Consider the following 19118-nt stretch of genomic DNA (forward strand, 5'->3'; position numbering starts at 1 on the left):
AGGCCGCGCTGTCGGTTGGCTTCGAGTCATACAGGCTGGCGTAGAAGGATTTGCTGATCCTCATGACGTCAGCCTGAGATGACGTTACCGAGCCATCTTCTTTCTTCAGGCTGCTGAGCACGGAGCTCTCTTTGTGCACCTTCTGGAAGAAGAAATGTGAGCACGTCTCGTCCTGCTCCATCGAGCGGACCCTGGACCGGAAGATTATCCTGGAGGCCTCCGAGGCAAAGAGCGAGGCTTGCTGGCCCTTCACCTCCTTGAGGTCCTCCGTGACATCGACCCCCATCGTCTGCAGCAGGAGCAGGTTCTGCATACTTTCCTGGAGCTGGGACAGAGTTCGATCCATAACACAACTGAGAAAGGTGGGCACTGCAACCCAGTGCCTGAGGGGAAAGACAAGAGTTGCAACTGGGGAGGGATTTGCTTTCTGTTTTTGAATGGGGGTGACTGTGAAAATGGGCACCATCTGCATAGAAGCTTCCCTGTGGTTTCAGGAGAGACAGGCAGCAGGAAGGAGCTGGAGCTGGAGGTGGATGTGGAGGTGGAGCTGGGGATGGGGATGGGGTTGGGGGTAGGCTTACGGCCCGTGTGCGCAATCGCAAGGAACTGGTGAAGTGAAACTCACCTGAACGTGCACTCGGGCAGTTCCGGCTGTGCAGCCTTGGGGGGGGGGCGGGGAAGGTCAGGCACATGGGGACCCCGGTCAGGAAAGGCTTCTACAGACAAGAGCTGAACAAGACCGTCTGGGAAGTGCCGCTCAGGTACACCGACCTGACCCCGATAGGATCAGGGGCGTATGGAAGCGTGTGGTAAGTGGGCATCAGTCCCTCGAGTTACCTGATTGTATTGGTTTAGGGGTGAATTATTTTTTAATCTGGGGATCTTCGGTGGTCTGGTTGAAGGCGATGAATTTTCAGACAGTGAGTGTTCGAGATTTAGACAGCAGACAACAACAAATAATATACAATATTTATTTTTTAAAAAACTATTTAAACTCGTAACGCAATCTGTGTGAACGGTGCTGTGTAGGGGATCCAGACACAAACCATGCGGAAACAAATGGACAACTTGTGCATTCTGACAAGTGTGGGAGTAAGATTCTTCCCCCCCTCCTCCCAGTGTCAGTGGGACCCTCAGGAGGGGGTGCTCAGTCTTGGTAAATGCCTCTCTCTTCCCCCGCGCTCATTCAGGGAGTTGATGTCAAGAATCTAAACATTTACAACTTGTCAACTTCAAGTCGGAAAAAAACTTGGTAAATAACATCAACAAATGTCATAGAAGAAGTAAGAGTATATAGTTGTTGAAAGAGGGAAGGGGAGGGGGGAACAGGCGGCACGGTGGGTCAGCAGGTTAGGTGCATTAGTCAGGGTAAACATGATTAAATGGGTCTGGGTGGGTTACTCTTCGGAGGGTCAGTGTGGACTTGTTGGGCCGAAGGGCCACTGTAGAGATTCTTTGTTTCGGAATTTCATTAATGGGGAAAGATGACAGGTCTTTCGGGTGGTGGGGGTGGGGGTCTCGTTATATGCGTCTGGTATCTATTTCAGACGTTTGCCTGTCTGCAGTCTTTAAACCAGTATACGTGTGCCTCTCACGTTTTAGATTTTGGACCTTTCTCTCTCAGAAGCACTGTCAAGGTTGGGCTGTATAAATACAGGGGAGGAGGTGACACAGCCATCAAAGCTCAGCCACATGCCAACCCAACTACCAACTGTTTCTCCACTCCTCTGAACAATTTAAATTCGGCTCCCTCTGTGCCACCCCAGTTTGAACCTGTTCCCCCTACAATTGCTGTGGTTTGAATCAAACATTTAGTAGTTAACCTCGCTGTACACTCATCTCTGTCTGTGATTTGGAGCAGTTGAGAAAGATCAGGGTTGAATTCAGTGGATGTGTCATTGAGCACCACAGGAGATTTATTATTCAAAACTGGATCTAGGACAGAGATGTCTCAGTCCTACTTACCAGCAGCCACATCCACAATAATGATGGCACAATGACACCACAGTATTAGACATAGAGTAACAAAGTCCCATTGTCACTAATGCGAGCACAGGCCAAAAAATTAAAATGTTCCAATATTACTAATGGGACCAGGCTAGTGCAGTGTTTATGTGCTCACAGCATAGGCATCGTGAGTTCAACAAACCTGCCCCTTTGGAGCTGGCACCAAAGCAAAACAAGCATGGACCTGCCATCCCCACTGGTCCGCCTGATATATAGAGACACAATCCCACACTATAAAGTACTCCCTCAATGCCTTTGGAAATTCCCACTGAATTAGTATGCACGCAGAGCTTCTCAGGACAATGAGCCACATGCGATAAATGAAGTCATATCCTGTGAACATGTGCAAAAAACAAAATCAGTGAAATGAGGAATCATAAAATTAAGAGGCTGTTGCAGGTATCTATTCTGCTACCATGTGATGCCAAGTTCATCTGTCTTGTAACGTCCTTATGTATCCACGGTAACTCATCTGCAACAGCTTTGTGATATCCATCATCTACTGACACTGAGCTTGACTTCCCCTTTTTGCTGCCCTGCACTTTATCTTGTTGAAGAAATCTCTGTAACTAGGCAGTTCTGGTCGAGTGGCTGAACTACTGATATTTCAATGTCACTTTTGCTCTTGCCATTTATAATACCTCGTCATTTGCCTTATGGGCTGTAGGGATTTTTCATGTTTGTCTCAGCATCCACATTTCAAAATCCTCTATTTCCTTTCTTTGCTTATTGTTCAGGCTTTACTTATTGTTCAGGGGCACAGAATAGAATGTATCATCATATGAGTTTTTACTTGTTCCAAGCTTAGATTTTCTTGTTGTTAATGGATCCTTTTGTTTTCACAAAATTTTGCCTGCTTTACTAATGTCTTCTTCACACAGAGTCATAGAGCTGTACAGTATGGAAATAGATTCATCCATGCTGACTAGATATCTTAAATTAACCTAGACCCATTTGCCAACATTTGGCCCATATCCCTTGAAACGTTTCTAGGCCATATACCCATCCAGATGCCTTTTAAATGTTGTAATTGTACCAGCCTCCACCATGTCCTCTGGCAGTTCATTCCATACATGTACCATCCTCTTTGGCCTGAACAGATGAACGTATCTATTTATTCTCGTGTGATAACTATCCATTTCAATTTTCATTCCAGTTTCTTCTAATAGATTCCATCTAACTGCTATTGGTCTTGTCTTTTTGGCTTTTGAGTTCATACTCAAAGCATATTCTAACTTTCTAGATTTTACTTGATCTGTGATATTTTTTAAGACCTCTTCCAATTCTGTAATTAGTGCCAAGTCGTCAATATACTACAGGTCTTTATGTTCTTGCCTCCAATTTTCACCCCAGATGTACATCTAATTTTCTTTAAATTAGTTGTGTACAGATTGTATAATTTTGGCAAAGCCTTATTGTATTCCACCTTTCATTTGAAATATTTCTGATTGTCCCTCTTTGAGCCTGGTGTTCCCTATTGGTCCCATTATAGGCCCTGGAGAAATCTCACATCTGTACTGTCAGTTTCAGCAAATTGTCTGTCCACCTTTGGCAATCAACAGAACTGAATACATTTTCATTGTTAGTGAAACAGAAGTAAATTTTGTTGTTTACTTCTAAATATTTATCAACAATTGCTCCCTTTCTTGATTCTACTTTTGATTCTACTCTGGGTCAAACTCCAGACCTATATCATCAGTTGTTGCTTGAAATGTGTCATCTTTTTTCCTGTCATGATTTTAAAGATCACTTTAATCAGATGATTCTTAAGCTTATAGTTCTGAAGCGATTGCAATCCGTTGTTTAGGTTTCATAAATAACTGAATGAATAAGTAATGTTTCAAGTCATTTGGTGCTGAAAATGTGTTGCTGGAAAAGCGCAGCAGGTCAGGCAGCATCCAAGGAACAGGAGAATCGACGTTTCAGGCATAAGCCCTTCTTCAGGAATGGCTTCCTGATTCCTGAAGAAGGGCTTATGCCCGAAACGTCGATTCTCCTGCTCCTTGGATGCTGCCTGACCTGCTGCGCTTTTCCAGCAACACATTTTCAGCTCTGATCTCCAACATCTGCAGTCCTCACTTTCTCCTGTATCCTTTGGTGTATGTTTGATCACAAACGTATCTGTTTCTTCAAGAGTTTTTGGACCTCCTCGTATTGCTTCACCTAAACCTGGAGCTTTACCATAATTAATAATTACAAACTTTTAACTCATGCTTTAACTTTGAAGTCATAATGTTTGGTCTTTCATTTGCCTCCATATCTTGAGGACTCCCTTGATTTAGATCATTATACAACCCACTTGTAGACTGTCAAATGTTTGGTTTCTGTATCCCTTCCAAACAATATTATACCATCTTTGCCCATTATCGATTATTATCTCATGTTAGTCCATTTGTCAAAGATTTCACTTTCTACTGTATAAGCTTCATTTTATGATTTCTTTTCAACTCCAGCACTGTATTACAAATCTTTAATAGAACCTCCTCTTTAGCCTACCGACATTTTTTTTAAAATTCAGTTTCGTTGTACTTTTTTCCCCTCTTTCTATCATCATTGCTAGTTTCTCCTCCGTCATCTTGTCACTTTTTCTTTTCTATTTTAGTGATATTTGCCTTGCAGCATGATGTATACTCTTCATCATGTTGTTTCATTTTCTTGCAAGGGATGTTATATGTTAACTCATATTGTACAGTATGCTCTCAGCCCAGTGTAAAATAATACTCCCTCAGTAAGCAGTAACCCAATGAGTCATATGGAATAAATCTAGATCTTCAGAATGTATGTAGTGAGATATATAGCATAATCTTGGGATATCCTTTACATCACAGTAACATAGTTACTAGACTAGTAACCCAGAGCCCAGGGCTAATATGACATAGGTTTAGGAGTATGGCGACTAGGAGACAATATCTGAGATCGATACTAAGGTACACAAAATACTGACAGAGTTGGATAATACAAAGTGAGGGAATAGTAAATTAAGAGGTGGGATTAGGAAAATGGAAAAAAAGAATACAGGTTAAATCAGGGTTGCTGTGCATGTATGTGAATGCATGGAGGGTGGTTAGTAAGATTGGTGCAGATTGCCAAGTGGAAATACAATATTGTGACTATAATAGAGACCTGGCTCAAGGAATACTGGGTGTTAATATATGATATTCAAGAAAGATAGAAAAGGAAGAAAAAGGGAAGGGGACTCAGTATTGACCAAAGACAGTATTGCAGTGCTGGAGACATGTCCAAAGGGAATAGGGATCAAATCTGTTTGGCTTTAGTTAAAGACAAATGAATATACAATTCCATTGTAGCCTACAGACCACTCACTGGTTGGAGGAGATTGAGAAACAAATTTAAGGAAAATATTGTGAGGTGTAAGTATGATAAGGTGGTTGTACTGGGGACTTTAAATATCTGAATACAGACTGGGGTAATAGTAAGCAAAGAACACAGAGGGGCAAGAGTTCCTAGAATGAAAGTTTCCTGTAGTACTGTGTGCTAGTGCAACAAAAAAGGAGGCACTGCTAGATCTGATTGTTGAAAATGAGACAGACATGTAGATCAAGTGTCAGTAGGGTATTAGTTAGGGCACAGTGATTATGGTGGTTGATAATGAAAGGACAAAGAATAAACCAAAATAAGAATAATTAACTGGAAGACAGCGAAATTCAAAGGGATAAGAATGGATCTGAACTAGATAAGTATGAGTCAAATGTAGGTAGGAAAACAGAGGCTGTACAATGGGTTGAATTGAATTAGGTTTATTGTCACGTATTCATACGAATGAAAGGTTTACAAGTTCTACACTTATGATGCCATCTTAAGTCAAAGGTACCTCGGTACAGAAACTTGGTATCAGTACAGATTGTTGGCTCATCTTCAAGGCAGAAATAGTTTGGCACATTAATGATATATTCCCTCCAAAGGACAAGGCAGAATAAATAAAGCTAGAAAAGATTGTTGAGAATGGTTCTAGGAATGAGAATTTTATTTGTGAAGATAGATTAGAATTGTTAGGACAGTGCTTTTTTGGAGAAAAAAAAATGACAAAGAGGAGATTTGACAAAGGTATTCAAAACTTGTTCTCACTTGTCAAAGAATGTAGTAAGGGGGCACAGTTTTAAAGTGAAGCGTAAGTGATATGAGAAAGATTGTTTTGGCACAGTCAATGATTAGAGCCCTAGAGCCCAGAATGCACTACCCTAACCTGTAGTAGCAGCAAGTTCAATCAATGCATTCAACAGAGAATTAAACTCCAGAAAGGAAGAAATGCAGGGTTACGGAGCAAGGGCAGTGAAATGGCACTAAGTGAATTGGTTATTTGGAGCTGGTGCAGATATAATGAGCCAAATGGCCTCCGTCTGAGCTGTAACAATTCTGTGAATTTCTAATCCCACAATAAGACTTGCAGTAAATTCAAACTCAGTCAATTAAATAAATCTCAAATTTAAGACACACTTGTAGAAAGCACCCCTGGGGGAAAATGAATTTCATATTTTCAGGTAAATTGTTTTTACCTCAATGTTTTGCAACTTAAAGCAGGTAAGCAACTGATATCTCCTTAAATCATGGAAGAAAATCAATTCTTCAATTCTAATTAATATTACTAAATTTACACAGATATAAACTGAAGACAAATATGATGCATTTTGCAAAGTCATTTCGCCTATTTGTTCTTCACAATGTCTGATTTCCGCTTAATGTACTCTCACAGTGAGATTGGAGAGTTTGTACTTGACAAATAATGGGGCTGAAGTCTTGTCCTATGATTCAGTGGTATATTGTATTTCAGCTCTTGCCACCATACTTCATCAGACGGATATGAAACTTGAAAGGGCTCAGAAAGGATTTTACAAGAAAGTTGCCAGGATTTGGAGGGTTTGAATTATACGGAGAGGCTGAATACGCTTGGGCTATTTTCCCAATAGCTTTGGAGGCTGTGGGGTGACCCTATAGAGATTTTCCCCACGATAGAGGAGTCTAAAGCTAGAGGGCATTGGTTTAAGGTGAGCGGGGTAAGATGGAAAAAAGTACCTAAGGGGCGACTTTTTCAGGCAGAGAGTGGTGTGTGTGTATGGAATGAACTGCCAGAGGAAGTGGTGGAGGCTAGTACAATTACAGCATTTAAAGGCATCTGGATGGGTAGATGAATAGGAAGGGCTTAGAAGGATATGGGCCAAATGCTGGCAAATGGGACTAGATTAGGTTCGGATAGCTGGTCAGCATGGATGAGTTGGAAGAAGGGGTCTGTTTCTGTGCTGTATATCTCTATGACTCCATGAGAAAGCCTGATAATGTACTTCTTGTTCCTGTTATGTACAGTTCAGCTATTGACCAGAAGACAGGAGAGAAAGTTGCAGTAAAGAAACTGCACCGACCCTTCCAGTCTTTAACTCATGCCAAGCGAGCATACCGTGAACTCCGGCTGCTCAAACATAACAAACAGGAAAATGTGAGTTTGGGTCATGAGCCTTAGCAAATGAATGCTGAGCATAATGACATTTTAACTTTGTTCATGTTTCTTGTATGTCTTTTTAAAATCAGTCTTGTTTTTGCAGGTCATTTGTTTGCTCAATGTCTTTTCACCAGAAGACTATTTACATACATTCCAGAGCTTGTGAGTACATGCAGCACGGTTGAAAAAAAATGCCTTTCTTCTTGTGGTGTTGTGAATTCCAACATGACATGTACAATCTTGCAATACGCCATAAGCAGCAATTAAATAGTGGGGCATTTATTCATGTTCTCAGTACTCCCTGCCTTTGCTGCACACATAACTGAATTGCAAATCTCCATTGCATCACGAAATGAGACCTTTTCCTTTCTGATAGATAGGAGACCAGAACTGACAAAGCAATTAACCATCAATTCTATGCATTGCTGAATGTTTGAGAGCAATTCTAATGCCCATCACCTTCCTATCAAGACGTCCACACACTGTTCTTCCTCACCAACATGTTGCATGCAACTTTGATGTCCCATTCAACTCTTAAACTGACCTTCAAGTTCCATATTCTTTCAGTCATCGAGACCGTCTATTTGCACCTTTTAAAGAATTGTCTGCTTCTGTCTGCTCTCTCACTGCAGAGGAATCTTTCATTAATGACTTTGCCACCTCTAGGCCTGATGTCTTACCTTGCTTCTGTCAATGGCCTTGTTTTGAGTTCATTAATGGGATGAGGACCCCATCAGCAGTTGTCCATTCCTAATTGCCTCTTGAACTGAGTGGTTCATGGACCATTTCAGAGAGCAAATAGGAAATGAGCACATTACTGTGAATCTGTAGATCAGACATATATGGCAGATTTCCTTCCCCGAAGGGCAATAGTAAAACAAATCAGTTTAGCAACAATAACCTCGGTTTTATGGTTAGCATTACTGAGATTTATTTTCACATTTCCAAATTTCCACCAATTAATAAGGTGGGATTTGAACCCATGATCTACAGCAGTAATGTGGGTCTCTGCATTACTAGTCCAATGACATTACCACACAGTCACTGCCTCTCAGTTCTATACAAACAGCAACTTGCTCATCCACCCACATTCTATCTGGGTGTTCTGTCTTGTTCGGCAGCATCTCCATTGGCTCCCCTGTTCCCTGCAGCATTGAATTTGAAATCTTCACAAGCTCCATGCAGCAACACCCTCCCTACCAATCCATTCTCCTGCAATCTGCTTCCCTATCTATGCCCTCCAGACTCCTTTACCTGCTTTCCTTTGCACCCCCCCCCCCATATCCTAATCCATTCCACTTTCTATAGCACAGACTCCAGGTGTCATGGCTACCACCTTGGTCCAGCTGGCTATGTCACTCACCACTTTCAAAAACCTTCTGAAAATTTACTTCTTAATGCCTTTGGACCCGAACACCACCTCTTGCTCAAAGCCTGTTTATGGCAATGTCTTGGAAAATTTTACTATGTGAAAGACATTATGTAAATATCCTGGATGAGGATATTATGAGACCCAATGGAAGACAAAGGAAAATAAAACATAAAAATTAAGAAAGAGCCATTTAATCTCTTTCTCTCACTTTATTCTTCTCTATCTGTCTTTTGTTTTTACCGCTCAAACATTCCCATGCTTAGATCCGTGAGAATACTAACACGCAATAGTTTTGGGAAACAGATTAAGTGTTTAGTTACATGATCCCAACCACCTCCACCCTCTCCTCCCCCAAAGCAGGAATGTAGTGATTGCATAAACTCTCACATTGCCGCTCTATGTGGCTTTGCTGCAACATGCTGAGAAAGTATTGATGCGGATGATGTGAATACAAGCCAAAACAACTTTAACCTTTCATGGGCTGTGGGTACCATTGACAATGTCAATATTTGTTGCCTAATTACCCTTGAACTGAATGGTTTGCTGAGTGTCAGCCATATCACTATGGGTCTAGAGTCACATACAGACCAGACCCGACTAGGATGGCAGATTTCCCTCCCTAAAGTACAGCGGTGAATGAGATACATATTTGCAACAATCAGTGATAGAAATAGAACATTACAGCGCAGTAAAGGCCCTTCGGCCCTCTATGTTGTGCCGATCTGTGGAACCAATCTGAATCCCATCTAACCTACACTGTTCCATTTTAATCCATATATTTATCCAATGACCATTTAAATACCCTTAAAGTTGAAGAGTCTACTATATTAGCAGGAAGGCATTCCACGCCCTTAATACTCTCTGAGTAAAGAAACTACCTCTGACATCTGTCCTATCACCCCTCGATTTAAAGCTATGTCCCCCTCATGCTAGCCATCATCATATGAAGAATAAGGCTCTTGTGTCCAACCTATTTAATCCTCTGATTATCTTAAATGTCTCAATTATGTCACCTCTCAACCTTGTTCTCTCAATGAAAACAGCCTCATGTCCCTCAGCCTTTCCTCATAAGACCTTCCCTCCATATCAGGCAACATCCTAGTAAATCTCCTCTGAACTCTTTCCAAAGCTTTCACATCTGCGGTGACCAGAACTGTACGCAATACTCCAAGTGTGACCGCAGCAGAGATTTGTACAGCTGTGGGCGGCACGGTGGCACAGTACAGCCTCACAGCGCCAGAGACCTGGGTTCAATTCCCGCCTCAGGCGACTCTCTGTGTGGAGTTTGCACATTCTCCCCGTGTCTGCGTAGGTTTCCTCCGGTTTCCTCCCACAGTCCAAAAATGTGTAGGTTAGGTGAATTGACCATGCTAAATTGTCTGTAGTGTTAGGTGAAGGGGTAAGTGTAGGAGTATGGGTCTGGGTGGTATACGCTTCGGCGGGTCGGTGTGGACTTGTTGGGCCGAAGGGCCTGTTTCCACACTGTAAGTAATCTAATCTAAAAAGCTGCAACATGACTGCATGGCCCTGAAACTCAACCCTTCAACAAGTAAAACCTAACACACTAAGTGCCTTAAACAACCCTATCAACCTGGGTGGCACCTCTGAGGGATCTACGTACCTGGACACCGAGATCTCTCTGCTCATCTACATTACCAAGAATCTTACTATTAACCCAGCACTCTTTATTCCTGTTGCTCCTTTCCAAAGTGAATCACTTCACACTTTTCTGCATTAAATTCCATTTGCCACCTCTCAGCCCAACTCTGTAGCTTATCTACGTCCCTCTGTAACCTGCTACATCTTTCAGCACTGTCCACAACCCCACTGACCTTAGTATCATCTGCAAATTTACTAAACCATTCTTCTATGCCCTCATCCAGGTAATTTATAAAAATGACAAACAGCAGTGGCCCCAAAACAGATCCTTGCAGTACACCACTCGTAACTGAACTCCAGGATGAAGATTTCGCATCAACCACCACCCTCTGTCTTCTTTCAGCTAGCCAATTTCTGATCCAAACCACTAAATCATCCTCAGTTCCACCCCTCTGTATTTTGAGTGATAGCCTACCCCATGGAAAATACCTTCTCTATTTATCCTGTCCACACCCCTCATGATTGTATAAACCTCTATGAGGTCGTCCCTTAGCCTCTGATGCTCCAGGGAAAACAGCCCCAACCTATTCAGTCTCTCCCTATAGCTCAAACCCTCCAACCCTGGCAACATCCTTGTAAATCTTTTCTGAACCCTTTCAAGTTTCATGACATCTTTCCTATCGCAAGGAGACCAGAATTGCATGCAATGTTTCAAAAATGGCCTAACCAATGTCCTGTACAGCCTCTCAATTCCTATAGGGTAAAAACAATGACTGCAGATGCTGAAAATCAAATACTGGATTAGTGGTGCTGGAAGAGCACAGCAGTTCAGGCAGCATCCAACAAGCAGCGAAATCAACGTTTCGGGCAAAAGCCCTTCATCAGGAATAAAAGCAGTGAGCCTGAAGCATGGAGAGATAAGCTAGAGGAGGGTGGGGGTGGGGAGAGAGTAGCATAGAGTACAATGGGTGAGTGGGGGAGGAGATGAAGGTGATAGGTCAAGGAGGAGAGGGTGGAGTGGATAGGTGGAAAAGAAGATAGGCAGGTCGGACAAGTCAAGGAGACAGTAACTGAGCTGGAAGTTTGAAACTAGGATGAGGTGGGGGAAGGGGAAATGAGGAAGCTGTTGAAGTCCACATTGATGCCCTGGGGTTGAAGTGTTCCGAGGCGGAAGATGAGGCGTTCTTCCGCGGAACACTTCAACCCCAGGGCATCAATGTGGACTTCAACAGCTTCCTCATTTCCCCTTCCCCCACCTCATCCTAGTTTCAAACTTCCAGCTCAGTTACTGTCTCCTTGACTTGTCCGACCTGCCTATCTTCTTTTCCACCTATCCACTCCACCCTCTCCTCCTTGACCTATCACCTTCATCTCCTCCCCCACTCACCCATTGTACTCTATGCTACTCTCTCCCCACCCCCACCCTCCTCTAGCTTATCTCTCCATGCTTCAGGCTCACTGCCTTTATTCCTGATGAAGGGCTTTTGCCCGAAACGTTGATTTCGCTGCTCGTTGGATGCTGCCTGAACTGCTGTGCTCTTCCAGCACCACTAATCCAGTATCTCAATTCCTATACTCAATGCACTGACCAACAAAGGGAAGCATACCAAATGCCTTCTTCACTATCCTACCTACCTGTGACTCCACTTTCAAGGAGCTATGAACCTGCACTCCAAGGTCTCTTTGTTCAACAACACTCCCTAGGACCTTACCATTAAAGTGTATAAGTCCAGAACTGATTTGCCGTAGCAAAATGTAGCACCTCTCCTTTATCTAGATTAAATGTCATCTGCCATTCCTTGGCTCATGAGCCTATCTGATCAAGGTCGCATTGTAATCTGAGGTAACCTTCTTCGTTGTCCACTACACCACCAATTTTGGTATCACTTGCACATTTACTAACTATTCCTCCTACATTCACATTTAAACCATTTATATAAGTGACAAAAAATAATGAAGCCAGCGCTGATTGCAGGCACATTGCTGATCACAGGCCTCCAGTCTGAAAGTCAACCCTCCACTAACACCCACGATTTTGTACCTTCAAGCTAGGTTTGTATCCAAATGGCTAGTTCTCCAGATATTCCTTGCTAACCAGTCTACCATTCTCAGTCCAATGAATGGAAGACTGCCAGAACTTTTACCTATTGCTCATCAATCAGAAATAAAAACAGGAACTGCCTTAGGGTTGCCAAAAACAGTAAATATTACAAATGAAAACTTTACTTCCAAAAATAATTTAACGGAAGAATATAGGAATGTAAAGTTTTAATATGCATCTGAAATTGCTGAAAGAAATTCAATGCTTATGTGTGTCTGTGTGCATGTGCGTGTACATTCTATTCATAGTTACCTGGTGATGCCTTTTGTGGAGAGAGACCTCAGCCATATCCTGAAAAGACAGAAACTCTCTGAAAGTATGGTGGTGTTTCTTCTTTATCAGATTCTCTGTGGATTGAAGGTGAGCAGAATGAGGGCTGACAGAGACGGGGTAATGGAACAGGGTGAATGTAGATCCAGCCTCAAGCATGATTGTTGTCATGGTGACGTGAGGAGGGGAAGAAGCTTGACAGTTTGACAGTTCCTTGGGGATGACACTGACCTCAATACCAGACAGAAACAGAGTTACCTTATCAGATTCGTGGATGTTAGTGTAGCCAAACACTATAGTAATGCCCAACCCACTTATTGCTTTGTTCTTTTGTTATTTTCCCTAATTCACCTGAAGGGGTTTATGGCCATCACTGGGTTCCAGTTATGTAGGTGTTGATCTTTGGCTCACCCACTATTCATGTGTGAGACTGGAGGGTCGTTGTTGGCACACTGCTCGATTGTACAGGTGCAATCCAGTCCCCACCCAACAGGTAAAGGGAGTTGATGTCGACGTTCCTCCACATTCTACCTGTGATATGGAAGGTGGACGCTCAAAGGCCAATTCACCACTTAATTAGCGAATTGAGGGCTTCTTCCAGTGGCTGCTCTCATTTTACCACTGGCAGATGGGCACAACTGATGAAGGGCTTTTGCCCAAAACATCGATTTCGAAACTACCTGGATGCTGTCTGACTGCTGTGCTCTTCCAGCACCACTTATCCAGAATCTGGTTTGCAGCATCTGCAGTCATTGTTTTTACCACAAGGGGAGACTGCCTGGTGAATCTAGAACAAGCAGCCTCCCCTCATCATGGCACTGACTGTTCCTATGACAACATTCTTCCCCATCCTTTTAACTCCTCTCATCGCGCCACCCCCTCTTCTTATGACCTGACAGATTAATCCATATGAATACCCTGCAACCTCATGTACATTCTTGCAATGGCAGTTTCCTTCCTTGCATCCCAGGCTGGGCGTAGTCCCAGTGGTGGCCACTGCCTCCCAGGGGTGCAGCTGAGATTGAAGAGGTCTTTGTGCTTCCATTTTAGGGTGCCACTCTCCCAAATTCCAGAGGGAAATCATGGCAAAACATATGCCTGAACCAAACTTCTTTCCATCTCTGTTATTTTAACACATCTGTAATAACTGAAGTTGAATCCAAGCACACCGAAAGTCATTTGGGTAATGTGATAATTATAAAAACATCGGTTAAGTCTAAATGATGACAACCATGCTTTTAACACTCCAATTTTCCCACGATGCCTATCAGTATTTTGAGAAGTGGATTTCTGGATCTGTTCAATTTAATTCTTAATAAGTAATTTAACTTTATTTAATTTGAATTGAATCACTGGTTACACTTAAAACAGAAGGCAAATTGTCTCCCCATCTTCCACTACAGTCCTCATCAGTGATTCAGCTTCTAGTTATAACTCTATTTCAGTTCCACTATGAATGCTGAGTTGGCATTGGGAACAGATGTCAACGTGGAGAAAAAGCTTGAAGTGAAAGGAGTTGAAAAGTTTATTGTGAATAAAAAAGGCTTTTTGACATGTCCGGCAGTGACAGGAGTTGATCTGGCAGCAAATGCCTCTTCATCCCAAACTAATCAGCTCACTAGTTCCGCTGAATTGAAAGGAGCACACATGTTAAAGATTCCCTGAGGGCTAGTGGCCTTGCTATTGCGCTATGGAAGACCAAGCCTTCTGCCTAATTCAGGAAGTAAATTGCCCTGAAGCACCCCTCAAGGATGGCTATGGAGCAGGTGTCCTGTGTAGTGATAGAAACACAAATGGCTGTAATTCTATACATATCTTTGAGTACTTGGTAATCTGCACACTTTATAAACTCAAAGCGATCTTTTAACAGATTGCATTGGATCCATTTCTCGTACAGATGATTTCTCTCAGAATCTCAGTCTTTGACACTGAAGAAAGGAGAAGGGGGGGGGAACAAGTAAAAGGGGTAGAATAAGAGGAATTCAATGGTTTTAAATGATATAAAATCATTTTATAGAGAGAAAATTTGAGTGCATGCATTCATTGAATGAGCTGTGAGGCTCCCTTGGTTTCTGTCAGTTGCTGACTGACATTGTGCATTTTGGGTGAGACTGCAGGATCAGACAGATTACCAAATACACACCACAGCCTTGCATTTACGTTGTAGAATTTGCTGAAGTCTCCCCAGGTCCCCTCATGTTAATTATGGATAGTCGTTAAACGCTGACCTAGCCAGTGGGTTAAAAAAAAATTAGCAATCAACAATGCAGCTTCCCTTTATATTAGATCAAAGTGTGAAGCAGAAGTTGTGATTACTCAAATAAAAACTAATAAGTTTCAGATACTGGAAATCTGAATTAAAAACAGCAATTGTGCAGAAACTCAATGGGTCTGGCAGCAACTGTGAAAAGATAAACAGGTTGATGTTTCGAATCCAACATGACTGTTCGGAACACCCCTCAAGCAGGTGTCCCATACACAGATAAAGACACACATGGCTGTAATTTTGCAGTATATCTTTGAATACATTCCTTATAAACCTAAACATTATCTACGTGCCTGAACCTGAGGGACGTTCTGAAGAAAAGTCACACTGAACTCTGTTTTTCTCTCCACAGATGATGCCAGACCTGCTGAGTTTCTCCAGCACATTCTGTTTTTCATATCAGATACTTTGATCATTGTACGTGGCATATTAATTTTTGACTATGTGTTTGAATGGAATGTCATGTACTATATTGTTTTTTCAACATGTTACAAATAAAACACCATGATCATCGACATGGTATATCCCTTTCACAATATATGTTCATGAATCATAAACTGTGTATAATAATTATTTTGTTAAGCAAGTCTATTATGGCTGTTCAACCTTTGTTTAGCACTACAGGTGCAATATCCAAATATCTCCATGCTTATTATTTAGTCTCAAGGTAATGGGACATTTTATAGCCTTTTTTCTTAAAGTTGGAAACATCCGTTTTTACCAAATCATCACTGGAAAAAAATCTAAGAGTTGAAGTTTTTAGAAGTCCCTAATTATGTCTGCTTGGCATATACTACAGCTGCTTATTCAGTGGAAGTTTAATCTTCAGTGAAGAATTGGACATCCTCATACACAATGGGCATTAGTGGAACTTATCTTTGTTTTTAAAAAAATCCTCTCCAGATCTGAGTGCACTGGTGTGCCCCATGTCCACTCAAAATACAGTGATCTTCATTTTGAATCCTACAAGTGGGTCAAATTATTCATTCAAAAAGAGGAGCACATTTTAGATTAGGTTCCCTACAGTATGGGAACAGACCCTTCGACCCAACAAGTCCACACCGACCCTCCGAAGAGTAACCCACCCAGACCCATTCCCCTACCCTGTATTTACCCCTAACTAATGCACCTAACACAATGGGCAATTAGCATGGTCAAGTCACCTAACCTTTCATCTCGATGTCATGGAGTAAGGCTTTTACTTTGATATTTACTAATATTCTGCCTGGTTTTTCCACAGTACATTCATTCCGCTGGGATTGTGCACAGGGTAAGGCACTTTCTTTCATAACCCTTTGCAGAATGTCACCTTGGGATCCAAAACAGGGGATGGTGAATACAGTTTCTCCTAGCAGGAAGTAATGACCACCTCAGATAACATTATCCTTCTGCATGGTCTATTTATACCATAAATAATACTACAGTAATATACAAATTACTTGCAAAAGGACTATTACAAATTAATCAATTGATCGACTGCACAGTATCTTGCTGAATCCCTGTAAAATGACACTTTTGTGTGAATGCTATTCAGGTTGTCTCTTTTAAGAAAGGAAATGCTCCCAGCCTCTTTGAGGCTTCTCCAGATCTGAGATCCCAAGCCACACTGTTGCTTAGTTGGTGTTGCTACAAATTGGATGTGATCATCCCTGGCTTTTCACCATTCCTGATTAAAAAGAATGGAATATCCCTCATAGAAGAAGATGAATCCAGAGCCTCACTGTTTATGTTTCCAACCAGAGAATACCAACGAAAATCTCAGTCCAAACCTACAAGAACTCTGACCAAAGCATCCATAGTCAAATTTCAGCTACAGTTGATAGGAGTTTCCAACCAGACAATCCAAGATTTCATCCCAGACTGAGAATCAGTCCAAGTCAAGTGGAAATCCTAACCATAGTTTGAGTTTAAAACCAATTGACCATTGCTGTCTATGATGATTGGAAAGGATTTTTTGAGCAGTTTTACTAAAATTAGCAAATGAGAAAGATAGTGTTTCTTCTATGGAGATAATTGATGCCAAAATGTTGAGATTATGGTTATGTCCTTTCAGACTATCAGGCTGCCCTCTCATTGGAGAAAGCTGACTGGCTGGTGATTTCACCTGAGGGCCACCGTGCCTCAGGGGAGGGAAGGGGTTGAGAAGGGAGAGGCCTTCATGGTGACCTTAGCTGGTGTTGGCAATTTGAACACATGCTATTGGCATCACACCGCTTCGCAAATCTACCATCCAAGCCAACCGAGCTAAACTAACCCTCGGTATATTAGGAAACCTAGTGACAGTGTGTAAAATTGTTAGGGGTGGTAACAGAATGATTAAGAATAATCCATATATTTCCCTGATTGAATAAGCCACAACCTAGTGATAGACTTAAAGCTAGAGGCAGGAGGATACCTGAGAGGAAACATTTTCACCCAGAGATTGGTGTGTTTCTGGGACTCAGTGCCTGAAGAGATGGTTCAGGAAGAAACCCTTATAACACTTAACAAATCTTTAGATTGGCATTTGAAACACCATGACCTATAAGGCTATGAAACCTACAAGCACCATTATCTACAAGGCTATTGAAAAACAGATGAAAAGCAAAATTAGACTGGATAGCAACTGGTAGTTGGCATGGTTATGATGGACCAAGTGGCCTCTTTCTATGCTGTAAATTTATATGATCTGTGCTTGAAGCTCTGAAAGATAGTTATTTTTATTGTTTCTTTGCAGGACCTCAAACCTAGCAATCTAGCAGTAAACCAGAACTGTGAATTGAAGGTAAGAATAAAGTTATGACACTAATTTCACGTTCACTTGAACACAGAAAACAGGAGAGCACTCAAAACATTAAATGTGAGTTGCATTTTACAATTTTAAAGGGGAGAATTGCTCTGTTTTCCAAAGCTCTCAAAAGAATTAATATATGATTTCTTTTGCTCGTAGGGTGACCCTATAGAGATTTATAAAATCATGAGGGGCATGGATAGGATGAATAGCCAAAGTCCTTTTCCTCAGGGGGAGTGAAAAACTAGAGGGCACAAGTTTAAGGTGAGAGGGGAAAGATTTAAAGGAGACCTGAGGGACAACGGTGTGAGAGAGAAACTGAGTGTAGTGTTTCAAGTCTAATATGACTCTTTGAAAATTTGACAATTCAGGTTGTACTTTGTGATATAACCAAACTCCTGGAACTGCCTTCCTGACAGCACTGTTGGCATACCTACACCACAGAGATTGTAATGGTTTAAGCAGTTGCACCTTCTCAGTGGAAATTGGTGATGAGCAATACGTGTTGGCCTTCTTAACAATGGGCACATACCATGAAAGAATTTTTATGTCCTGGGAGTCTGGTAGCTTTGATGATTTTTTTATTTAAGAACTAATTCTCAGCTCCCTGAAGTTGGGTAACGTGGTCGGGTGTGGCAATCAATAAACTGAATTCAATTTGGTGTTAGTTTCATTTTATTATTTTTATATCCTGCTGAATATTGTAAAAAGTCATAAAGTTGTACAAAGCGTGTTAGAAATTTGTTGCACCTGAAGCCTATGTTTGAATTTTCTTGGTGTTGAGATATAGAAATATAGAACATAGAAAAGTACAGCACAGAACAGGCCTTTTGGCCCATGATGTTGTGCTGAGGTTTTATCCTAATGTTAAATATAGTAACTTAACCTACGCACCCCTCAACTCACTGCTATCCATGTGCATGTCCAGCAGTCACTTAAATGTCCCCAATGACTCTGCTTCCACCACCACCGCTGGCAACACATTCAATGCATTTACAACTCTCTGCATAAAGAACCTATCTTCCTCCTAATATCCTCAAACTATGACTCCTCATACCAGTCAATCCTGCCCTGGGGAAAAGTCTCTGGCTATTGACTCTATCTATGCCACTCATTATCTTGTATACCTTGATCAGGTCACCTCTCTTCCTCCTTCTCTTCAGAGAGAAAAGTCTGAGCTTATTCAACCTTTCCTCATAAGGCAAGCCCTCCAGTCCAGGCAGCATCCTGGTGAACCTTCTTTGCATCCTCTCCAAAGCCTCTGTATCTTTCCTATAGTAG

At 41.9% G+C, this 19118-nt stretch overlaps 1 protein-coding gene across 1 annotated transcript in view; it reads left to right on the top strand.

The window, feature by feature from the left end:
- Positions 1-636: 636 nt before the first annotated feature.
- LOC140483657 (mitogen-activated protein kinase 14B) overlaps positions 637-19118 on the top strand; it is a 33289-nt gene continuing 14807 nt past the window's right edge. The window contains exons 1-6 of the mRNA XM_072582006.1: positions 637-809; positions 7327-7456; positions 7563-7621; positions 12780-12891; positions 16308-16337; positions 17784-17831. Of these exons, the coding sequence (XP_072438107.1) occupies positions 691-809; positions 7327-7456; positions 7563-7621; positions 12780-12891; positions 16308-16337; positions 17784-17831 (498 nt within the window). The 5' untranslated portion in view covers positions 637-690. The remainder of the gene's footprint in view (positions 810-7326; positions 7457-7562; positions 7622-12779; positions 12892-16307; positions 16338-17783; positions 17832-19118) is intronic.

Source organism: Chiloscyllium punctatum, chromosome 12 (genome assembly GCF_047496795.1).
Source record: "Chiloscyllium punctatum isolate Juve2018m chromosome 12, sChiPun1.3, whole genome shotgun sequence".
Classification (NCBI taxonomy): Eukaryota; Metazoa; Chordata; class Chondrichthyes; order Orectolobiformes; family Hemiscylliidae; genus Chiloscyllium; species Chiloscyllium punctatum.